General features: G+C 39.3%; 2 protein-coding genes across 2 annotated transcripts; both read right to left on the bottom strand.

The window, feature by feature from the left end:
• Positions 1 to 1,814: 1,814 nt before the first annotated feature.
• Positions 1,815 to 14,360, bottom strand: LOC114350941 (slit homolog 3 protein). Its single transcript, XM_028301907.1, has 8 exons — positions 14,206 to 14,360; positions 8,494 to 8,622; positions 7,881 to 8,095; positions 6,577 to 6,780; positions 4,966 to 5,153; positions 3,658 to 3,862; positions 2,855 to 3,033; positions 1,815 to 2,019 (listed from the first exon to the last, which is right to left on the bottom strand). Exons 1-8 carry the CDS (start codon positions 14,270 to 14,272, stop codon positions 1,836 to 1,838), a joined length of 1,371 nt encoding a protein of 456 aa, XP_028157708.1. The 5' UTR covers positions 14,273 to 14,360; the 3' UTR covers positions 1,815 to 1,835.
• Positions 14,361 to 17,418: 3,058 nt separating this feature from the next.
• Positions 17,419 to 25,864, bottom strand: LOC114350936 (leucine-rich repeat neuronal protein 1). The gene is made up of 10 exons (XM_028301902.1): positions 25,756 to 25,864; positions 24,502 to 24,572; positions 24,059 to 24,193; positions 23,612 to 23,829; positions 22,970 to 23,167; positions 21,935 to 22,134; positions 20,796 to 21,003; positions 20,105 to 20,286; positions 19,254 to 19,387; positions 17,419 to 17,856 (listed from the first exon to the last, which is right to left on the bottom strand). The coding sequence occupies exons 2-10, from the start codon at positions 24,569 to 24,571 to the stop codon at positions 17,714 to 17,716; spliced, it is 1,488 nt and encodes a 495-aa protein (XP_028157703.1). The 5' UTR covers position 24,572; positions 25,756 to 25,864; the 3' UTR covers positions 17,419 to 17,713.
• Positions 25,865 to 25,932: the final 68 nt, after the last annotated feature.

The following is a 25,932-nucleotide window of genomic DNA, read 5'->3' as shown; positions in this document are numbered from 1 at the left end:
AGGTGTATGTCAATAAATGCATTATTATTAATATTCAAAGAAAAAAAACACAATATCTAGTAACATGAAGCCAAAAATAAAATTAATATATCTTAAATATTACAAGGTCTTTAAGCCTTGTGCCGCCACAATGTAAGTTTTAATACCAGGTTTACTGACCTTGTACCGAAGGAATGGAAAGTATTAGAAAGTTACTGCCGCAGCAAAGGTGTTAGAGGACTTTAGTACTAGCATTCCATCTGATTTCATAAGCTCAGTTGTGATTTTATTATCTCCTGGTACATACCTTGTTGTTTTTAATAGGGCATTCTAATCTCACTCAAGCTAAAGTCTAGGATATCTTCGCTAAAGTGTCGGAATAATCTCGATCTTCAGCCTAATTACTAGTAGTGCTTCTTAATCTCTCCTAGCAGCTTAGGCATTTACCAAAATGGTTCCGCTATCCTCGTTATTCATGTTGGTATATTCAATTTGGTCCTCGCAAATACATAATTTCGATTTATTACAAAAAATCGTCTCTATAATACACTTTGTATCAGCGTGAGGACTTAGATAGCTATTTATACATCGATACTAAGCAGAATCTTAAAAACAGATGAGACTAGTCCTGAAACAGCTAAAATTTCCCTAGTCTCGTAGGTTGCAATCTATTCTGCCACTCGAGATGAAAATTCGTGGGATTTTGGAGCTGGATTGGCACTGGTCGTGGCTTAGGCTTCATCAGTCGACATCTTTTGAGCATCTTTTATTCGGCATTCTTCTATTTCGGTGATGACTTCTTCTTCTTCTTCCTCGGTCCCTCACTGATGAGGATCGCGACCTCAGATAGTGTTCCTTCATAGACTGCGGTCATAAGCTGTGTGGTGATCGGAGAATGCACATGTGATTAAATTGCCTGTTCGTCTAAAAATGATTACTACATTTTGATTTTTGCAGTACTATTAGGGTGCAGCTCAGTACGCTTTTACAGTTCTGGCATCTTATCAGTCCTCCGTTTCTTAATTGTACTACTTTCATTTAGCTCATTATCGCTAGGTTTGTATAGTTTTCCGTTAAATTACCCTGTCACAAATATGTAATGTGTTAGTTCAGTAGCTGGTATAGATCTAGAAATATCTTCATACTTAATCTCCAGTTCGCATGGTCTTTAGCGAGTACAGCCCCGACCTAAGCCCTAATGATTTCTATACTTTCCCTAAAATAAAGAATAAATTGCGTGGTCAGAGATTTTCATCACCTGAAGAAGCTGTGGAAGCCTACAAAACGGCCATTTTGGAGACCCAAACTTCCGAATGCAATGGTTGCTTCAATGATTGGTTTCGTGTATGGAAAAATGTGTCAAATTTCGCGGAGAATACTTTAAAAAGCAATAAATACATTTTTAAATAGTAATGTTGTTTCACTTCCTTGATTCCCGAAATTTTCAGTGCCGCCCTCGTATTAATAATCTTTTGATCTCTACCATATGATTGAATAATACAAGTTATTTACTATTATTTCTGCCACAAAAAAGTTTTGGAAAGTGGAAATTAAAATTCGCCACCGGAATTAGGCAAAAAACGATGTTGTTGATATTCACCCAGCCTGCCTATTCAGCAGTGGACTTCCTATGGCTGAAAAGATGATGATGATGATTAGGACGTAGGTGCTCACTAAGACGGGCTTTTGTAAAATTCAACCCCTAAGGGTATAAAACGGAGTCCACGCGTATGTACGAATACGAAGTCGCGGGCGGCCGCTAGTGAGTAATAAAGTTTTGTTAGAAATAACACTTACGCTACCAACCGGGAAACATGGAAAGCATTGGGGGAGGCCTATGTTCAGCAGTGGACGTCCTATGGCTGAGATGATGATGATGATGTTGATGAACACTTACCGATCATGACTCCCAATATGATGGCTATGTCAGCAGGCCCAGCCGTGGTCGCTATGTTCTCTGACTCCACGCACGTGAGGGTTTTACTGTTCTGGTGGAGATGAGCGAATGACAGGCCCCGAAGCTCTTGTGGCTTATTACAACTGGAATAGAATTTGATAGTTATTATGGGGGTATTCTATTTCTATGCAACCGATTGCCTAAAATAGTGAAAGAAGCGGTATCATTCCATTCTTTCTTTCAATTAAAAAAGTGGTTGATCGAGCAGGCGTTCTATAAAATTGACGAACTGTTTGGAATTTAATTATTATTGACACTATTTATTTTGACATTTAATTGACATTAATTCTATTTGTATTATTAATTTATTTGGACATGATGTGTATTTCTTTCTTATTAATACTGCAATTGTTTATTATTAATAAGAAAATATATTGAAAATTTGACATGTAATGAACATTATGAATAAATTTCTTATTCTTATTCTTATTCTTGTTGCAACTCTCATAAAACTCATTTATTTCTGCAAATAGGCTTTAAAAAAGCACTTTTATACGTCCCAGTATTAACCCTACCACTGCTTCAGGACAATAAATGGGCCAGTGCTGAGAAGAAGCAGCGCAAGAAACTCAGTCACTATATTGTCAGCCTCTTTTTCAAAGGTCAACACACGGAATAGAAGCGAATATATTTATTTGCCTCTGAATAGGTTGTAGGTAGTACCCAGTCCCACAGAACTCAGTGGCTGTACTAAATGTATGGGACCTGGAAACATTGAATTTTCAAATAGATCCAGTTTATTCTGTAACCTATTATTGATACCGTTTACTAGAGCTTGGGAAGCACTTTCAGGATAAGTAACCGATTTTTCGATATCTTGTACAATTTAGAAATAATCTCACATCGTTTCCACCCTGTATAGCTCAGAAGCTTGTGTTATAATGTAGCTCACCATAGAAAGCTATGTAGCTCACTCACATCATATCACCAGCTGAGCCGCCATTGTTGATGATGAACGGGACCAGTACATCCACCATCCACTGGGTATGACAGTCGCAGGTGTAAGGGTTATCGCTGAAGTCCATCTTCTGGAGCTGATCCCATCTGAATAGGAAGTCAGAGTCGATCTCTGTGATGTTGTTGTTGTACAGGTATAGCTGGAATTTAGAAAATAATTTTGATAAATAAAGCGAAATAAATTGCGGTTTTTGGGTTGCTCGCCTACGCCACTAAATCTTTGTAATTGTCACCTGCCCCCTTAGACAAAACGCACTTTTTGATCGAATCGAAAATCGAATCCGTCAAAACTCCATACAAAAAAGGGGCTTTTCGACCACTTTTCGACTGGTTTGCGATTATAATTTGCACTTTGTCTAGACCCACTGTCATCCGCTTTGCAATGGAGGGAAGTTGAACCATAACTTCGAACTCCTCCTATGTTCTTCTGATTAATTTCGTTGCGGGCCCAATGACAGTTTAAACCCCAGGGATAAACTTGACCTTCACTGGTTGGGTTATTGCCGGTCAAGATCTGGCTACACAGGAGTTGCAGCGGTGGGAACGAGAGGTGTGAATAGTCCCGTTGGTCGCTTAGACCCCTGAGCTGATTTTGAAGTATTGGTATTGATAAAATATGAAGAATGGACCCTGGAAAAAGACATTGTGGCCGTGCCATCGAGTTTTTACAGCATGGCGAGTCTATTTAGAAGTCTAGATTCTGAGGCTTATAGAAACCTACGTTGCCGCGTGGGTAAAAAAGTGACTGGGTGCTATTATCCTACCTCTTTCAAAGAAGGTCGTCTCTCAACATCCTCGTCGTCTTCCCAGGTAAGGAAGTCGTCATCGATCACGCTGAGTCGAGGGTTGTTACATATCCACAGGGTGACCAGGCTCTCCAGACCTCCTAGTGCGTTCACACCGATAGACCGTAGCTTCGTATTACGGCATATCCGAAGCTCTTGCAGTTTGGTCAGCTTGGATATTGCACTGGAATTCAATTAAGGTTTATTATCTATGATTATTCAGTCATAAACAACACAGGTGGACCGACGACATCATAAGATAGCAGGAAAGCGCTGGACGCAGGCAGCTACCAACCGGGCAACATGGAAAGCATTGGGGGAGGCCTATGTTCAGCATTGGACGTCCTATGGCTGAGATGATAATGATGATTAACCACAAAATTAGGATTTGTATTTTCTATGATCTTGATAACATTAACGGCTCAAAAACTGAACTCCGACAAACGTTACTTCGACATTACGTTACTCCGACACTACTGAATATCGACATGACTTTACTTCGACACTACACTACTTAGACAAAGGCGAATATCCTTTGTCGGAGTAGTGTAGTGTCGAAGTAAAGTCATGTCGATATTCAGAAATGTCGGAGTAACGTAATGTCGAAGTAAAGTTTGTCGGAGTTTACTTAGGTAGCCAACATTAACTTCGCACTCCTTGTTCTTCTGATTAATTTCGTTGCGGGTCCAATGACAGTTTAAGTAGATTCTGGCTACACAGAAGCAGCGGTGGGAACGAGAGGTGGGAATAGTCCCGTGTATTTTCTATGATCATTGTGAGCCTGTTACATCAAATCGGGGCAGTATTTTCTTTGATTGCTCAGTGGACTGGTCACTGAAAGGTAAAAGCTCAGTGGTAAAAGCAAACCGGCAAACGATAGAAGTAGTGCGTTGAGTCTTGTTTTAGGTAGGGGACTGCAACAAATGAATCATCATTATCATCATTAAGTGATATAGTCTCCACTGCAGGAGGAATGCCATCTTAATTTACCAGAGGCAAATGGAGGATTTGGCCGACACTCCCCGCGCTGGCCAGACGGGTTGAGGAGGCCTGACTTTCACTGTCGCCTTTACAACGTCCACGGCAAGAATGGGGATCTTATTCTCATTATCATCATTTCAGACATAGGACGTCCACTGCTGAACATAGGCCTCCCCCAATGATCTCCACGTTGATCGATTGGTAGCGGCCTGCGTCCAGCGCCTTCCTGCTACCTTTATCATCGGTCGGTCCACCTTGTGGGTTCTTATTATACGCTGTAAATAATCAAGTATTTCGTATACCTACGTCTGTTCACTGATTTCCGTCAAGGAATTCTTGTCAAAATCCAAGTAGATGAGGTTGGTGGCTTCAGCCAACGCGTCAGGCACGGTCTTGAACATATTGTCGCTGATGTCCAGACGCTCTAGGCGGCGCTGCCTTCGCAGGAGACCCGCAGGGAGCGTCTCTAGCTCACAGCCTCTGAGGCGAAACTCCTGGGGACATCGTATCGAACATAAATAATCTATATTAAAAGTGAAAGGTCACTGATTGACTGACTCACTCATCATGAAATCTCAGAAACTACAAGTGCTAGAAGTCTCAAATTTTGCATGGGGGTTTCTTTTAGAACGTAGGTGCTCACTAAGACAGGATTTTGCAAAATTCAACCCCTAAGGGAGGAAACCGGGATCCACGCGTATTCAATGAAGACGCGGGCGGCCGCTAGTATAGTATCATAAAATTTTATTAGCGACATCGAGGTTACAATAGCCCAACGGAGAAGGTGTCTGACTGGCGGATTCGAGATTCGAGGAACTCTGGTTCCTGGTGAAATGAATCATGAAATGGTAATTGAAATAATTAAGGTTTTCACCATCAATACCTAATGTTTAAGTGGCCCCTATGGTAAAATAATTAACTTTTAAAAAAAATAAAACCGACTTCAAATGCGTGAACACAAAAAAAAACTAAAAATTAAAAATATTGCGTATAAAAAAGTTCATCCCCAATTTTCCACCCTTGGGGGTGAAATATTTTCTTCAAATTCGCATGAAACCACCCTTTTGATAATACCTATTCAACAAAAAAATAATCGTTCAAATTGATTTATAATCGGCGGAGATATTGCGTATAAAAAAGTTCATCCCCAATTTTCCACCCTTGGGGGTTGTTTTTTCTATTATTAAATTTAAATGGGACCACCCTTGAGGTATTACCTATACGCCGAAAAAAGATTTGTTCAAATCGGTTCATAATTGGCGGAGTTATCGCGTAACAAACATAGAAAAAAAAAAACATACGGGTCGAATTGAGAACCTTCTCCTTTTTTGAAGTCGGTTGAAAATAAATAAAATTTCACTGAAAATAAGTGACTTTTGTACCTGCCAAATCACTCTGTAAAAACCAATGGTAAAAACAGGAATTTTGTTTACATAGGAATTACCTACTTAAAAATTAGGGATTGATGGTGAAAACGGGCATTAATGATCTATAAAATGTGGTAAATATTACTAGAATATAATTTTCACCTGAAATAAATCGACTGTCTTTGGTGGGAGTGGGGGACCACCGAGATTTTCGCTTGGTATTTTCACTATTGAGCTACCAAGCAACATTTTTCCATCAATCTCCGATGGCCTTTAATTTTCTCGGATAGCTACCTACTACGGACTACGATCCGAAGACCAATAGGTGGGCCTCCCGTTAGGGGGACCGACGATCTGCTAAAAGTTGCGGATAACACTTTTATGCGGACAGCGCAGGACCGATCGTTATGGAAATCCTTGGGGGGAGACTTTTGTCCAGCAGTGGACGTCATTTATCTGAAACGAATTGCCTAGAATCTTGTCGGTGGCATGCGAGCAAGTAGCTTCACAGACAGTCGATGTTATGAATGCTTTAAAAGTTTAAACGTACCTTCAAAAGCGTCAAATCGCTCAACGCTCCCATCACAACCTGGTCAATAATACCCAGGGGATTCCCGCTCAGATCCAAAAAAGTCAGCTCTTGCATGAAGTAGAACGCATCCTTCGGTAGTGTATGGAGCTCATTGTCCGCTAGATTTAAATATCTCATTTTCTTGAAGACCCTGACCCTGTGCTCTTCTGCGATTAACAGGCCCTGAAAGACGGTTATTTTTTAAATATATTTGACCGCAATTGCACCTGGTGCAGTCTAGGATGGTACATATCTACCCTGTAAGTGCCTATTCACTCTCGCCTTGAAAAGGCCCGGATTTTAATGTTCAGAAAAGACAGCAGCAGGCAGCGAATTCCAGTCCCTAGCTGTTCGCATTATAAACGAGTCTGCTGGTGGAATGTCGACAATGTAGGGATGGTACGGTAACTTGCGTCTGGCATGTATACAATCAGATTATTATTACATAAGGTATATTTTATCAAAAAAAAAACAAATATATTTCGATGAAATCCAAGATTAGATACCACAGTAAAGTAGTTCATTCAAGATTCAGTCATTAGGCCCAAAACAGACGGTGAAACGCGACTGCAACGAAACTAAAAGTTCTAATTGGTCGCGTCATGTGTGGTTTCTCAACGGATGCTATGGCAGAAACTTAGATGCAACTCAAAAGTAACTAGAAGTTGCAGTTTCGTTGCAGTTGCGTTTCACCGTGTGTTCTGGGCCTTACGGTTTGTGATTTTATACAAAGGTTTTGTGTATAAAAATAATTATCATAGCGATTAATATTTGACTAATCAATGTTCTTATCAAGTACACATATTTTAGATTTATTTCTTACTATGTTAAGTTTTATCGATAATTTTATAAATAATACCAGGTATTCCGGTCTCCCATCCGCGTTTGATAACAATTTTGAAATGTGACTAATGTTTTATAGATGAAACTAGCTTTCCGCCCGCGGCTTCGCCCGCGTAGAATTTTGTCTGTCACAGAAAAACTTTAACGCGCGCGTCCCTGTTTCAAAAACCGAGATAAAAACTATCCTATGTTCTTTCCCGGGACTCAAACTATCTCTATATGCCAAATTTCATCAAAATCGGTTGCGAGGTTTAAGCGGGAAAGCGTAACAGACAGACAGACAGACAGACAGAGTTACTTTCGCATTTATAATATTAGTTGGGATGGGATGAGATTATGAATAATACCGTTTTTTGGGATTACTTAGTATTATATCGGCCCCTTCTTTAGTAACCAATGATCTAGATGTTATAATCTAATTCTATGACAATTATTCATACCTGTAAGACACCTTGATCAATACTCGTCAGCTTGTTCCCACTTAAATCAATGGTGGTGAGATTCGGTAAGTATTTGAAGCATCTATCGTCCACCCTTTCGATATTGCTATTGGAGCTATTGAACACTTCTATAGGGAGCTCAATTTGAACTTGAGCAAGAGTTTCTATGTAGTTACCACTTAGGTTGATTTCAGTAACATTTAAGGATTTCATTCCTGTAAGAAGAAAAAAATAATACGTTAAAAATAAAATCCTAATATAATGGGGATTAATGAACTAAAAAGTTCATTAATCTCCATTAATGAACAAAAAGTTCACTAATCCCCGTTGACGGGATTGTCAACGGGGAATAGTGGAATAAGCCAGTTCGCTTAGGTCAGCGGTTCCCGAAAGGTGGTCCGCAGAACTCTGGGGTTCCGTGGAATGGCCGCAAGGGTTCCGTAAAAAATATTATCCCACGTTTCGTGACCGACGTTGTTCGCTCGCACCGACTTGTTTACGCACAAGTGAGGGGCAGGGCGTGCGGGCGGAGTAGTACGGGGGTTCCGCTAGGAAAAGTATAATCTATTAGGGTTCCTTGGCAAAAAAAAATGGGAAACCCTGGCTTAGGTACCTGCCCACGCTTCCTGACTAAGAGTCTCCTTTAGGCCCCTGCTGGAGCAGTCAATGACAGTCCCAGCACACTCGCAGACCGAGCACACCACTGGTGTGACCTCCACTGGGGCTGCACTTAGTGGTATCACTGAAAGAGAGAATATAAGAATAAGTACACTTATTCAGCATAATCTAAATATAGTCAACATCAAATAAATCGCACCTTCCGCGACACGAACTTTAAAGATTTTCTTCTGACACAATCATGGTGCCCCAACAATATTGGTGTTATTTGAAAGCCCAATAAATAAACTTAAAGAAAAACACATTTTTTTTTTTATAAACAATGAACAGGTACCATAAATGTGACTTGAAAAAAGGCCTCACCTCTGGGATCAATTAGATCAGTTTTTGTGGTTATAATTTTATAAAACCAAATAAGTAATGATCTTACGTGTCCTTTTTAACAGATGGATAGCGATTAATCCCAATTTTATAGCCATAAAAGTTGGCTCAAGCGTAACTACCAATTTTTTTAAGAAGTGACTCTGGATCCTTCTAAAAACACATTTTTGGGGTAAAAACCTTTCCTTTAATGAAATGAAGTTTAGAACTAGGCTTTCAAATGGAACCAATGTTGGTGGGAAGTGGGGATGCATACGTTTGAGAAAGTGCTTGTTGTGGGAGGTGCGATTAATTTGATGCCGAGTGTATAATACATATAACTCAAAGGTGACTGACTGACTGACATAGTGATCTATCAACGCACAGCCCAAACCACTGGACGGATCGGGCTGAAATTTGGCATGCAGGTAGATGTTATGACGTAGGCATCAGCTAAGAAAGGATTTTACGAAACTCCACCCCTAAGGGGGTAAAACGGGATCCACCCGTACGAAGTCGCGGGCCGGGCGGCCGCTAGTGTAATATTATAAAGATAGAGCCACGATAGCCCAACGGTGAAGGGGTCGGAGTGGCCGACTCGAGATCCGAGGAACGCGGGTTCGAATCCCTCGCTTAACTATTGTGGTGAACCCACTCGTAACACAAGCTTATTTAGCTTAGTGCCCTTGACAAAGAACAGCGGGGCCCTCCCCTAAGGGCTCTTTCCCACATCAATCCAGTTCAGCTGGATTCAGTAATTGTACTGCAGGTTCCGGTAACACTGGTGTCGTGAAACACACAAGTGCGTATTTAAAAATTAAATCCAATCTTGAACGGACCGGTTTTTTGCGGGACACTGCAAACGGGATGTTCAGAGACCGTCTCCGTGGAACAGGAGACATTCCGTTTTTTTTTATTAATAAACGTGTTTTAATATATTTTATTTAAATAATTTAATAAAATGAAATGGATAGATATAAAAATTTAAGATTTACATTAAAATTTAGTATTAATTCAAGCTTTATCCTACTTCTTACTAATATTATAAAGGCGAAAGTTTGTACGGATGTCAACATGTTTATTACTCTTTCACACAAAAACTACAGAACGGATTTTGATGAAAACTTTACAGTATTATTGTTTATAACCCAGAATAACATTTATAAGCTATAATTTACGACGATCTGTGACAAACTAAATTTCACGCGGGTGAAAAGCTAGTAATTTTAATACATGTGATATAGTAATTGTCAAAAATAAAATATCTTCAGGATTAACAAAGAATTTCATTCGCACCACGAGTATTCTCAAATTCAGCATTATTTAAAAACCGTTTTAAAAACAATGTTTGTATTTAACACGGCTAGATAAACTTGAAAATAGTGACAATAGATTCCAATAACCATTAGCTAAAAGAAAACTATGAATCAATTCAGGAGATCATACTAAGATGACCTCCTTACAAAAATTGTACAAATTACGAGTGCCTTACAGTAGTAGTAACAACAACTTAATTACATTGTATAACCTAAATATATATTACCTCATTTTCAGTCTTAAGATGTTAACTACAGTGGTATCTACTTATTTATTTAGAAAAAATCAAATGATATCGTGAATCAAATCGGCACAGCGCCATCTGTGTTCTGAAGTAGGAGTTATCTTCCGCACGGTTGTGGTTCAGTCGCCACACTGTGAACCAAAAGGCCAATCTAGCTGGACAAAATTATTTAAGGCTTGGAATAGGTACTAAACGCTTTAAAAACTCTTACTTTGACATAATATGTTAAAAAAATGAACAGAAAGCTTTTAAATAATGATAAAAAAACTACTAAAAACCAGCATAAGCTGACCCCCTTTAATAAACATTTTATACGTGTATGGAGGTCTAGTTAAACTGGACTTGTTAGTTAAGGTAAATTATTGTTTTTTTATACTGGTGCTTGACATTTTAACATCCTTGCATTAGTTCTGTAAAAGTAATAAGGTATAATGCTAAACCTAAGGCTAAGTACTTTTAAAGATGGCTTTCTATACTGAAAATTACAAAGCTGAAAACCTTGTTTGTTTGGTTAAACGCGCTAATTTCAGGAACTAAGCTACAGCCCCATTTGGAAAATTATTTTTGTATTGGATAGCCCTTTTATCAAGAAAGGCATTAGTCGATATAACACCCTACAGCCAGTAGGGGTGGAGCAGTAAAGAATTTTTTTGCAAAAACGGGAAGTATTAAGTATTCTAACTATTTTTACGCATACAAAGACGCGAGCACAGCTGGTTAATAGATAATGTAAATTAAATAAAACTATAACAATACCTGGCCGGCCATTACCAAATCGTCAGTAGGTACTGCAGGACTTAAATACATCGTCAACTCGTTGCGTCTTCTTTTTGTTTTGAACGCGCCTTGGACGAAGTCAATGTTTGGGCGACCAGGACTTGAAGTACTAGATTGACTTTCTGACGTAGATGGATGCAAAATACGTGTATCAATTTGAAGTTTTCACCATTCAGCCATTCAACACCAATCGGCCTTGTCACAAAATCGTCCCGAATTTTACCAAACTGAACCCATTTTTCGCCTAATTTTGAGCTAATCTGACTAAATTCTTTATAATGTTTCTTAAACAACACTCCATAACCTCTTTTTAGTCTTATCTAGCTAAGAAATAATCGAATAGTCCTGAAATTGTATTGTTTTTGTGTGTTTTAACCATACGTAATAAAACTCGCTTCGCGTCACCGCCACTACGTTTTCTGCAAAAAAATCTAAGTTGTGCTTCAGTGTGCTGTCTACAACCTACTATTTTTTGAAGCTCACATAATTATGTGTCTACTTCATATAAAAAATCCAGCCCAGGGACATGAGGGGACATGTAGTTCCTGGTCTCGCAAATACAGAAAAACGTGAAAAAATACGAATTTTCATTTTATTTCTACATGTATCTTAATTAATTAATAGGCTTTAGGAATATTTTTTTGGTTTAATATGTAATACGTACCTTCTACTTCACGATCCATAACAAAAAATTTCACAATTGTATTAGAATTAATCAAGAGACACTGATATATCAACCTCAAGAAAGTGAATAATTTGATCGTAAAATACTTACTTGTTCAAGTTCGTCTTAAAATTACTAAATTATCAGAGGATAGTTGCTAAAAATAATGACTGAATCGTTACCTCTGGTTATTAAGCTATCGTTTTTGCTAAACGAATGTAAGATCCTATGCGATGACCCTTTTTGTCCAGCTAGATTGGGCTTTTGGTTCATAGTGCGCCATATCGATGGGCGGTCGCAGACTAGACCCTCCCTTATTAAACAGTGTTACATTTCTACAATACTCTACTACTATTCTACTACTACTCTAATTCTCGCGAAATTGACCAAAGTTCAGTCATACTGACGCAGTTACACTATGCGAGAAATACCGAAGTATGGGCGACGCACGGCGAAACTAACTGAAGTGCGCGTTTACACTAAAGACTAAACTATGTCTAGATTAATTTGGCGCATAGTGTAACTGCGGCAATAGATAGTGTGGACACTTAATTCACTTCGCTTCGACCAACTTCCGAAAATTGCCGGTATGTATTTGCGCCCGATTCAAAGGGCTCGAAGTGCTCCGAAGTTTGAACACGAAGCGTCTGTCTACACTTCTCGGTTCGCGTCGGGACATCCTCCTTAGGAATTTGTACCTTGTTATGAAAGCGAGTGCACATTGCAATGGCATATTTGATTTTGATTTCGAACTTTATGTGAGCTAGTAATCTTAGTTAGATACGAATATATTAAAGCCGGTTTAAATGACTTTAAATACTTCAAACTTGGAGTGCAGATGCCGTTTTGTTCCCCAGTCGACGAAGCACATGATGTCGTGCCCTGTGTGCCCGAGCAACTGCACGCAAGAGGATTTATGAATGCTGCTGACAACGCCACTCTTGTAGCGGAGTTTTTGGCTGACACTGTAGGTTTGTTGTCGACACGATAAGAAGAAGATTGTATTATGGATGCAATAAAGAATTAAGTATTGAGTGAGTACTAAGTAACAGTCTCAAGAAATATGTTTTCCAGGATAACCATCCAGTTTAACCATGACCACCATGACATTTTACAATATGAAATTTTCAGGAAACTTCAAGAGATTTTGATCTAAAGATCATCGAAATTTATTAACTACTCTTAAAGATATTGACGCATAAAGTTGAAAACATAAATATTGAAAATGTGTATTTTCAGGATTCAGAAAAACTACTGAACCGATTCCTGTCCCTATACTTATACAGAAAAGTTCTCAAGTGGCGACCACAGCCAGACTGAAAGGTAGGCCTCCCACTAGGTGGACCGATGACCTGGTGAAGGTTGCGGGAAGCACCTGGATGCGGGCAGCCCAGGACCGGTCGTTGAGGAAATCCTTGGGGGAGGCCTTTGTCCAGCAGTGGACAACATTGAGTTGAGAGAAACGAGCATCATAACTAATAGCATCATGTTTTTTTTTATCCACAACGAGAAAGCTCTTGGCCTGTATCTCACCTGATGGTAAGTGATGATCAGGCCGAAGGTGGAAGCGAGCTTCACCCGGAATCCTCAACCACGGAGGAACTGGCTATCTTACCTCTAACTGCCGGAACACAACAATGCTGTTAACATTACTGTTATGGCGACAGATTTAGGTAAGATGGTGGTAGCTAGCCAGCCGGACTTAGAACAAGCCCTACCAACAACCAAACCTAACAGAAAAATCTGGGAATCGAACCCGGGACCTCTGCGTCTGAAGCAGGTGGTCTTACCACTAGACCACAGAGGCGGTTAATTATTATGTTTTACATTCACCTTCAATTCCTTATCATCATCATCATAATAATATATCAGCCTTTTAACGTCCACTGCTGAACATAGGCTTCAATGATTTCTATAATGACCGGTTGGTAGCGGCCTGCATCCAGCAGCGCCTTCCTGCTACCTTTATGAGGTCGTCTGTCCAGCTTATAATTGCCATAAGACGTCCACTCTGAACATAGGCTTCCCCCAACCAATGATTTCCATAATGGCCGGTTGTTAGTGGCCTGCATCCAGCAGCGCCTTCCTGCTACATTTATGAGGTCGCCTCATAACTAATAATAAGTCAAGGACTAATCTATTATATAAAAGAAAGTCGTGTTAGTTACTCCACTTATAACTCAAGAACGGCAGAACCGATTTAGCTGAAAATTGTCAGGGAGGTAGTTTAGAGCCAGGAGAAGGACATAGGATACTTTTTATCCCGTTATTTATTGCCATTAAGGCGGAACAAAGTTCGCCGGGTCAGCTAGTTTAAGATAAGTGATAACTATAATTACACTTACCTTCTTCTTCTTGCCCCAAAGACGCACTCAATCCAATAAACACAAAAACACACACACGGTAATCCATTTTAATAAAAATAAACTATAATTTACAACACAACTGCCCACCTCTTTGCACGATGCTTTAAAATTCAGCGAGTGTTTATCAACGACGATTTTGGTAAGATCTATAGAGTAAAAATTGCGCAGATATGTCTGTCCGTACTTTAGTTGAAGAGTTTTTGCCTAATACTTTCGGATATGGTCATGTTTTATTCCAAGCCCCGAGAAGAATGCACAACAAGAATCGTAATATATTTTACCTATCTTTAATGCAATAAAGTAGGCACGAGTTTTTTATTGTGTCATCCAAGTAGGTATTTTAATTAAATGTTATGTATTTAAATTATAAATAATTTGAAAAAATCGAATTGATCGAACCAAACCCACGACCTTTCGCTATACCCGCAGTTCGATTTTTTCAAGTTATTTATAATTTAATTTGAGAAGCGACTCTAAACGCTAATAAATTTTAATAACTATGTATTATAAAAGCAGTTAGTGTATTGTACACACTACTCGGTATTTCACAACAGTATTTGGCTAGCCAAAGCACCCAACACGACCTTCCCGTGCTACGGTCGGACGCCGTCTGACCCCCACCACTAACCAAGTTGTGACGTATGCGTTCGAGAAAAATTTTAGGTAGGTACAATCTTAAATCAAAACAAATCATGTTCCGTTTGAAATGGCACTTCTGCAGTTTATATTGTTTGCCAAATCGAATATTTTTATCCGTATTTTCTTGAATGTAGTGTGTACAAAGATAAGGTGAGATAAGCATACCTATTCGCTGATATTTCGAGTTAAGTTAGATAAATCGTACATTATCCTACGAGCTATCATTATTGGGATTGTTGATGTATAATATTATACGAGTATAAAATATGTAAGTACTTACCTACATGTATTGTGATTGCCAGTGAGGTCATAGATATGAAAAACCTACTTTAAGTGCAGTTAAACCTACTTGATCGATGCTTTTATAGGTAATTCACAAACAATGCTTGCTTAAGTATGTGAAGCAGCAAATCGAACGCACAGCGTTGAATAGAGCTCTGTAATTGGTTCGTGTGTGTCTCATAGTAAAGTTTGTGAATACGGATGTAAGTTATCAGTCAATACTTAAGTAAGTAGCCAAAGCACAAAAAATACAAAATCATCTACCTTTCAACGCACAATCAGCCCTAGGTTGGCGGCAGGAACTCTGGTCTGGCCGTTTCCCTACTGGTTTTCCAAAAAACATAACCTTTCTTCTGGCGAAGTCGGGTAATTATGATGTTAAAGTTGGTAGTTTACGAAATATTCATGAGCGCGATCAACTAAAATATTCGCAGTTAACGCCATCTATGGGTGAGTAGCAGAACTATACACTGGCAGATTTATATATTTTTTTGGAATTTTTATTAAATATTATGTAAAAATATTATACACAACGGAATATTAGATAACTAGCTTTTGCCCACGGCTTCACCTGCGTGAAATTTAGTGTTAAAAATCGGCATAAGTTAAAGCCTATATGTTAATCTGGGTTATAAATAATAACACTGTATAGTTTCATCAAAATCCGTTTAGTAGTTTTTTGCGCGAAAGAGTAATAAACATCCATACAAACTTTCGCATTTAAAATATTAGTAGGATTTGTCTAGCACAATGTACCTAATGCAGACAAGATTAGTAATCTATATATATGTCATAGTCAAAGGTCGATATGCAGTCTCTTCGCGGAATGACTGGTTTATCCTAGGTTTGACCAAGGCCTTCAGGCAAACCCCGAAGTGATTTCTGATTTCGGCCTTTGACTAAGTCAAACCTAGAAGTGCCTAAACTGTTCAGTCAAACGTCGAAACTAAAATAATCTGCTTCGGGCTTTGCCTAGTCAATCCTAGAAACGACTGGCAGACTCGGTCAGAAGTAAACAGCAAATAGAAAACCGGCCAAGTGCGAGTCGGATTCGCTTACGAAGGGTTCCGTGCGACTCTGTTCTTGTATGGGAGCCCCCCTTTTAATATTTCTTTTATTTTAATTTTATGATTTATTTTTAAAGTAGATAATATGTGAATATTTCAAGGGTTCACCTGTTTACGTTTTAATTTAAATTCGAGCAAAAAACTGCAAAAAGTTTGCTGTATAGGAGCCTCCCTTAAATATTTATGTATTTTATTGATTTATTTATTTTTAAAGTGAATAAAAAACTAAATCTTTTGAAAATGATTCATGAGATACGAGCCTGGTGACAGACAAAATTTAGCGAAGTCATAGTAATAGGGTCCCGTTTTAACTCTTTATCCTTTAAGCCTTAATAAAGGACCTTCTGTTACCTTCAAATTTAAGGTAACAGAACCCTAAAAATTAGTAATTTCAAGATCGGTCTAGAAACACTGACAAACAACCTCAGTAAATAGTTTTAGTTTTTCGTACCTTCACCTAAAGAACCGACCGTAACGCCTTTGCAATAAATTCGAGATCAGAATAAAGTATAGTTTAGTTTAAAGTCTTAATTGAGGTTTGACTAGTCAAACCCCGATTTCATTAAATTGAGTTTCGACGTTTGCCTAACCAAATTAGTTACTCCTAGGTTTGACTGACATTCTTTAGTCAAAGGCCGAAATGTTTGGGCTTTGACTAAGACTTCTAGTCAGACCTGAGGATTGACTAGTCAAACCTAGGTGTGCCGGAACTTCGAGGTTTGACTATAACATATATAAAAGAAAGTCGTGTTAGTTACTCCACTTATAACTCAAGAACGGCTGAACCGATTTAGCTGAAAATTGTCAGGGAGGTAGTTTAGAGCCAGGAGAAGGACATAGGATACTTTTTATCCCGTTCGAAATAAAAAAAGTCTGCTTATTTATTGCCATTAAGGCGGAACAAAGTTCGCCGGGTCAGCTAGTAATAAATAAAAAGTGTTTTTTTTTTTCATTAACCATCACTAAAGTAGTGTAAAAAGGTTGCACTATAATTACTATAGATTAATTTTATTGTTCATAAATTATGGGGTCTTCATTCACGTATAATGTGGTTTACTCTAAACGTAAATAAGTCAACATATTTGTAAATAACTTTGGAAGATATTTATTTCATAAAATTTTCTTTACAACTAGGAATACAAAACATAAACTAGGTGGGACTAACACAACCCTGAAAATTAATAAATACTGTAGGCTAATAAAAATAATCATACTTTTTTGTCACACATTAAAATGCCTTAAAAATCAGTTAAATACTTATGTTCTTTATCTTTACCAATAAAAAGCAGCATCTAGATATTTTGGAAGTTTTTGCAATCACATCTTTATTTTATTTCTCGTTTTACTTATTTTTTTTCTCTTAATTAAACACTTCCTTAATTTTGTCTCTATTTTTAAAAACGCTTGAAGTATCTACCTGAAGTTGTCATCACTCTTTCTTTTTTTTACATTTCTCTTAATTTTTAATTCTATATTATAAAAAATGCGTGAAGCGACATCTACATGAAGTTGTCGTCATGTGGCGCCCTCTTGTAGAACGCACGGGAATCACTGGTAGGACCCCTCAGACCGATGCAGGCGAAGTAACCGCGGTTCCATAGCAGCATGAGGGATAGCATTACTGGTACTGCTAGAAGGACACCTGGATGAAGAATACCTTGGTTAGTATATTATTATCAAGCTAAAGTCCGGTCCCCGAGCATTGTAGAATTTCGTACAATGAACCCAAGCTACCTATCCTTATCGCTCGCGCAAGATTATATTGCTGGCGCGTTCGCACACTCACTGTGGTCGCCCGTCGCACAGTCGCGACAGCAATATAATTACGCGCGAGCGATAAGGATGGGTAGCTAGGGGTCATTGTACGAAATTCTATCTGCTCGGCGACCGGACTTTATACACGATGGCATAAAGTTTTCTTATACAGGGTGGGAACGATAAGTGATCTCCCATTCGATTATTTTCCAAATTAAGTTATCGAAAAACTGGTTACTGATCCTGAAAGGCTTCACGAGCTCTATCGTATCAATAATAGGTTACAGAATAAATTCGCTTCCACCTTCGGCCTCGATGGTAATCAGGTGAGATACAGGAAAATTAATAAAAATAAAAACAACAATTAAACATTTATTGTCAGCAACACAGACACAAACACAGCTTAAATATTAAAAAAACAAGATGACAAGGGCATCCAGTTCAGCGTAAGCTGTACGGCACTAGGTCCGTGCAGCGATGTAAAACTAAAACATCGAATATTCAATGTTTCCAGCTTCCATACATTTAGTAAAGCCACACAAATAATAATAAAAAGCCACACATCCCAACTAATCCCAACTAATATTATAAATGCGAAAGTAACTCTGTCTGTCTGTCTGTCTGTCTGTCTGTCTGTCTGTTACGCTTTCCCGCTTAAACCTCGCAACCGATTTTGATGAAATTTGGCATAGAGATAGTTTGAGTCCCGAGAAAGAACATAGGATAGTTTTTATCCCGGTTTTTGAAACAGGGACGCGCGCGATAAAGTTTTTCTGTGACAGACAAAATTCCACGCGGGCGAAGCCGCGGGCGGAAAGCTAGTATAATAATAAAGCCCTAATTCATAAACGATGCTTGGTTGATTGAAGTACCACAGAGAAGAGCAGTTGCCCGGCAAGCGAAAGATCGTGAGTTCGAATCCCGCCTTAGGCAGTGCGATTTTTTCAAGTAGTTTATTTATAATTTATTGACACAGTAGGTACATAACAATAAATAAATAAATAAATTTTACACTGCGCTTCTAGTCCCAAACTAAGCAAAGCTTGTACTATGGGTACTAGTCAACGGATATAAACATACTTAAATACTTTTTTTTGTAAATACATTACATAGAAAACACCCAGTGCAATACAAACAAATATGTTCATGCACACAAATGTTTGTACTGTGCGGGAATCGAACCCGCTACCTCCGGAATAGTAGTCCGTTTCGAACCACTTCACCAAACGGCCGACAATATACATAAACAACAACACAACGAGAATAAAATAAAATAAGTGTAACCGATGAGAGTTCCCAGCAGAATGGCGCCGTCCTTCTCGGGTCTGTGTCCATATTTGTCGACGCAGCGCATGTGACGGTGGATGCTGTTCAGATGCTGCATCGTGAGGCCTCGCATCTCGATCGGCTCGTTACAACTGGAAATAATAAAATAATTATAACTTTTACACTGCGCCATCTATATAGTTCTAAACTGAGCAAAGCATGTTCTGTGTTAGCAGAGTAAAATACAAATGAGTAGGTCATCTTCATAGAAACGCACCGAGCGCAGTTTGTATGTGAGCGCGCCAATATGTATCCGAATTTTGTCAGTGTGTGCGCACGCACACACTGACAAAATTCGGCGCAACCACGACTGGCTCCCCGCTAATCCCCGCTAAATTTTTTCAGTGTGTGCGTGCGCGCCGCATACGTGTTGGCGCGCTCACATACAAACCGCGCCCGTGCGTTTCTATGAAGATAACCTACTCATTTGTATTTACTCTGGTATTAGACAACGAAAACATCCGGACCGATACAATTTATAATAGTTAATGTTCATGCCATTGGTGAGTCATTCTGCAGTATTTCACATTTAGTACGTGTTGATGCTAGAAAGTTAGCTGAGTTAAAGTTAAAGTACCTATCTAAGGTAAACTTCGCCGAAGTCTAAGGCTACGGTCGGATACTCGCGACGATGCGATGACTCGAGGTTTTAGTAGGTACACCCCATCCCTTTTCAGGACGGAGCAGCACCCTTTTCAGGGCTCCAGTAGTCCCACACACCACCCTGTCCCTCGGCAGTGGTAACGCAAAAGCAAATGCTTTAATGGAGTAAATACTACGCGTCAAAAAAAAGTCTAAAGTAAACTTACACCATCCTGCTAGAAGTGTTGGGACTGATCTTGTCAACCACAGGCACCAGCATGTCCACCATCCACTGGGTCGAGCAGTCGCACATGAACGGGTTGTCTGATACGTCCACCACCTTGACCAGGTCCCAGCGAGAGATGAGCAGGCGGTCGATCTCAGGGAGGTTGTTGGATTGGAGGTACAGCTGTGGATGAAAATATAAACTTTTATTTATGCTTAACAAGGCAGGTATTTGACCACAATCGCACCTGGTGTTAAGTGGGATGCAATGTAGGATGGTACATATCAGCCCTGAAAGTACCTATTCACTCTCGCCTTGAAAAGGCCCGGATTATAGTCTTCGAAAAAGACAGCAGCAGGCAGCGAATTCCAGTTCTTAGCTGTTTGCATTATGAAAGAGTCATTGAAACGCTTAGTGCGAGCTGAGGGCCTAGTGTGACTGTTTTCATCAAACGCGCTCACTAGTGAGCGCGTCAAAAAATGACAATAAATGTATGACGGATTGTACAGCGCCCCTAGCGGAAAACGTTCAAAAACTAAAATTCACACTCAGCCCACTGGTGGAATATTGCTTTACTTTAGCCTTTATTTATTAACACTCTTACTAGGTAGTAAAATTTACTGAAAGACGTCCACTGCTGAACATAGGCCATCCCCAAAACTCCTCCCCTACCTCAGACTCGATCTACGTACCTCAGAAATCAACGGCCAATCATACGTCTCGCCGATATCATCAGGCCTGGCCAAAGCCCTGGGACTCAACTCAGACAGCTGAGGGTTGAAACTCAAGTGCAGTTTCTCCAAGTTCTCCAGCCCTGACAACGCTTCAGGACCGATGCGTTTTAGAGAGTGCATGTTACACATGTGAAGTTCCTTCAGCTTACGCAGGCGGGGAAAGCCACTGGAATAGACGAGTGTTTTTTTTAAATATTATTCTAAATTAAAGTCTTGTTAACACCTCGTGATAAGCTAAATAATATGCTGATGTTACGAGTGGGCTGTAAGATTCTGTGTTTATGATTCTCTCTCTGTTATCTTCTGAGGTTCACCTCAATCCTTAAGGATTCCTGGTGAAACTCGCTTCCACCTACGCTTCAGCTTGATCATTATTTTTCATCAGTTGAGGAGACGCAGTTCAAGAAAGCTCTTGGACTGCATTTGCGGCGAAGCCTCGGTTGAAAAAATCTACTTAAATTTGGTATTAACCTTTCTTTGACGAAGAAGGTACACTAGCTCAATCATAGTAACGTCACGATCATAACACTTAGCTTCCTCGTTGAGTAAAAAAACTTAGGTATTAATCTTAATTCTTTGATGAAATATGCTAACACCCGTATTCACAAATGATACTTGCTTAAGTGAAGCAGCAAATCGAACACAGAGCTTTAAATAGAGCTCTGTGATTGGTTCGTGTGTCACCCTGTGCGTCCACGCGCACTGTGAGATCTCATAGTAATGTTTGTAAATACGGGCGTGTATCTGAATTATCTTTCTTCTTTCTTTCTTTCTTTTCAACCAAATGACGTCCACTGCTGGACAAAGGCCTCCCCCAAGGTTTTCCACAATGAACGGTCCTGCGCTGCCCGCATCCAGGCTCTTCCCGCGACCTTTACCAGATCGTCGGTCCACCTAGTAGGAGGCCTGCCCACGCTACGTCTTCCAGCCCGTGGTCGCCACTCGAGAACTTTCCTGCCCCAACGGCCATCGTCTCTACGAGCTATGTGCCCCGCCCACTGCCACTTGATTTTAGCAATTCTGCGAGCTATGTCGGTTACTTTGGTTCTCCTGCGGATCTCCTCATCAATCTGAATTATAGCAATCATTAAACTTACGGAAACTCCTCAGAGTCCATGTCCAGTTCCTGAATGGGGTTCTGGTTGAGGTTCAGGTACAGCAAGTTCTTGGTCTCCTCCAGTTCTTGAGGGACTGCTTTTAGGAGGTTGTCGCTGAGATCCAAACGCTCGAGGTAGCGGGGGGTGTGGAGAAATTTGTCTGGGATCTCTGTGAGCTGACAGGAACGCATGCGGAATACCTGCGTCGGGAATATGTAATCTTATATATATATAAAAGAAAGTCGTGTTAGTTACTCCACTTATAACTCAAGAACGGCTGAACCGATGTAGCTGAAAATTGTCAGGGAGGTAGTCTAGAGCCAGGAGAAGGACATAGGATACTTTTTATCCCGTTCGAAATTAAAAAAAAAGTCTGCTTATTTATTGCCATTAAGGCGGAACAAAGTTCGCCGGGTCAGCTAGTATTAATTTAAAATTTATGCCATACAAATTGGTTCATAAGCATGGGTGTACCCAGGGGGAGGGGGCAGGGGGAGCAGCGGCCCCCTTGGAAGTTGCTTTGCAGGAGCTAAGACAAACTATCTGACCTGAAAATTCTGACTTTCCCCCCTAGGCCAGAAGCTGGGTACGTACGCCCATGTTCATGGCAAACTTAATACCTTAGGTATTAAGGTAGGCAGGTATTAAGTTATGCCTTATGACATAAGGTTTGGATTGCCAGTTGATCTTCGGGCTAAACAGGAAAGTTTCGGTCGGCGGTGCTTTAAAAAACAGAATCTAAACGAATCTGCTGTGCTGCTGTAAAGGTGCTTTTAAACAGAAGAAAAAAAATTGCAACTACACATACCTAACTTATGAAATTGCGGACGTCGAACATTTATCAACCCGGAAAGGGATCGTAACCGTATCAACTCGAGGTGGTCAGTTTTCTTTGTATGAAACTCCATACTGCAACGCACAACCACACCGTAACGTAAACGCCTCGCAAAAGGCGATACGGTGTTGATCCCTTTCTGAGTTGATAAATCTGCCATGAGCTTATAATAATATGACCTGATGATGATGAGTCTTTACCTTGAGCATAGGCAAGCTAGATATAGCCACCAGGGTCGGGTAGTCGATAGTTAGCAGCGGGTTCCCACTGAGATCCAACTCGGTCAGTTCTGGTAAATGCTCGAAGAGATCCTGGTGGAGCGAATGGATGTCGTTGTATGCTAGACTGAGCACACGCATGGATTCCAGAGGCTCGTACTTTTCAGGTGAGTAGCGACCCTGAAAAAAGTGATTAGGATCTGTTTCAACCAATAGAACATCACAACTTATTTTATTGTTTTGCGTATTTTTAGTTCAACTCACCAACAGATGGCGTTACGAACTAGTTAGCTGGTAACGCCATCTCTTGGTCATTTAGTTAAATGACAAATTCATTGAATACTGTGCCTACTATCAGAGATTGACAGATGTATGATACGCTTGTATAGGTAACAATCATTTTACAGTGACAATGAAAAACAATTATATCCCGGTAGTATACATAAATAAACATCGTTCGTTCGTTCGTTCGTTTCAGCCGAAAGACGTCCACTGCTGGACAAAGGCCTCCCCCAAGGATTTCCACAAAGACCGGTCCTGCGCCGCTTGCATCCAGGTACCTCCTGTGACCTTCACCAGATCGTCGGTCCAACTAAATAAACATAATATTAACAAAGTCTGTACCTCAAAAACATGCGGGCTTAGCCTTGAAGTCAGCTTGTTATGACTCAGATCCAGTACTCTCATCCTTTGCAGGTCTCTGAAGCTGGCATTATCTAGAAACTCGATTCCACAGCGGGTCAGGTTCAGAACTTCGATGGAAGTCAAATTGCCAATCTCGGTGATGTTCTCGAAGGAATTGTCGCTCATATCCACGGTTGTTGGCGCGAATTCTTGAAGAGCTAAACAAAGCAGTAAAATTTACGTGTTAGTACGTCTACTCCTCGGTAGATGGCGTTATTTAGGTACAACGGAGAAGCTCATAGCTTGAAAAAATTTAATTTTGATAAGATATTCCATTTTAATGCTATTATAAAACATTTGTTTCGATTGAAAATGATTGATGCAAGTTCCATTTTGAGATAAATCATGTTTTATCTTATATTTTTCAAGGAATATAACATAACCAACCTTCCCACTCGTTCTTATGGAAAAACTTCGTTAGACCTTGCTCACTGCAGTCCACCTTGTTGTCTTTGCATATACATCTCCTGCATATGCCAGTTTGCATGACTATGCTTGAGTCGCTTGCCGCTGGTGCAGTTTCTAAAATAAGAGAAATGAAATATTTAGTTACGCTACTCAGTAACAGATGGCGTTAGTAACTAGTTCGAACTAATCATATAATATACATATAAAAAAATATATAAAATGCTAAAATCTATGAATTTTTATTTTTTTAAATTATTAAACTCCCAGACCAAGAGTATGATAGAAAATAAATGTATTCTTGCATTAATGTTATTTCTTTTTTATTTGTCAAAATACAGGCGTAAAAGTGACATTACTAATACTATAATAATAATTACATAAGTAAATAAAAATATCCATCCATTTAAACCTCTTAAACTTACCATTTTCGGAGTAAACTCCACTTAGACCTAAAATAAAAATGAGAACACAGGATGTGACTCGCCCGGCCATCCTGGAAAAACAAAGATAAGTCAATAATATAATTCATTGTTTTCAAAGAACATTGTATGTTGGGTCATCGATTATTATCTTTCAAAGATACCTAGTTCTTATCAGGTAGGTAGATACTTGCTTGAATTTGAAATTACTAAACTGACGTTAATTTATATTAGTTCATAAAGCAATACTTTAATTTAAAGTCAACATTTAGAAATCACTTTGGCCATGCAGTTTATACCTAGTTCAGAAATGCAGCCTAACACTATATCGCGTTGTTTAGACAGCGATCCATTACAATTTATTAATCCTATAGCGATGTATACGAAATTTTAGAAACTATAACACCTACATACTTGAAATCTGGCATGTAGATTCTTAGAATAGGGTGTAGACATCCGCTAAAAACGGATTTTACGAAAATCCACCCCTAAGGCGGTAAAACGAGGTCTACGCGAACGAAGTCGCGGGCGGACGCTAGTCCTAGATACGAATGACAAACTAAAAAAAAGTTCGAAGTACTTGTACGTACGGTTTTATAACAAAAAAATATTTACTTAAAGGCTAGCGGCCCGCCCCGGCTTCGCACGGTTGCAATGGAATTTTCCGGCTTATTTATTCTATAATATGCATGTTTTATACCTATAAGCCTTCCTCTTGAGTCACTATATCTATTTAAAAAAACAGCATCAAAATCCGTTGCGTAGTTTTAAAGATCTAAGCATACATAGGGACAAACAGCGGTAAGCGACTTTGTTTTATACATGTAGTGATACTTTTGCTGTTTGTAGGTTGTAGTCTTGTAGTAGATACTTGCTATGGGTGTTCTCATTATATGTATATGACTGTGCAGTATACAGTTGACATTATATCAGACTACCCTTTCCTTGCAAAAAGGTACATAAGTAGTACAAAAAGGTACATAAGTAAGTAGTACAAAATAGGTACATAATAAGATCCCACAGTGTTCACTTTATAAATGCCGTCTTCTGTACACAAAGACGGCATTGATGTTTGATCAACACAAACAATTTTCAAGTACCTACCTACTAAGAGCATTTTTTTAAAACAAATTGTGCCATAATTGGGTCAGCTAAGTATCTAATTCTGAGCTTATGTTACCTACATAATATTTTGAGACGAGATAAGGCAATAATTTTTACTTGATGATTAATGTAGGAAATGAAAGTGATAGTCACCTTAAAAAACACAATTATCCACAAAAAAAAAACACAATCACATCGAATGCAACTAGCAAGTTTACTTGTTCAGGTAAAAGTACACAAAATGGCGGTGTCTGCTTACTATCTTATCTGGACTATATTGTTATCAGTGGGCTGGGGTTATCTCTTATCAGTGGGCAAAAACATAACGCT

The sequence above is a fragment of the Ostrinia furnacalis genome, unplaced genomic scaffold (genome assembly GCF_004193835.3).
Source record: "Ostrinia furnacalis isolate ACB-3 unplaced genomic scaffold, ASM419383v2 OfSCF1008, whole genome shotgun sequence".
NCBI lineage: Eukaryota > Metazoa > Arthropoda > Insecta > Lepidoptera > Crambidae > Ostrinia > Ostrinia furnacalis.
Note: the sequence above shows the minus strand (reverse complement) of the source record. Positions and strands in the feature narration are given on the sequence as shown.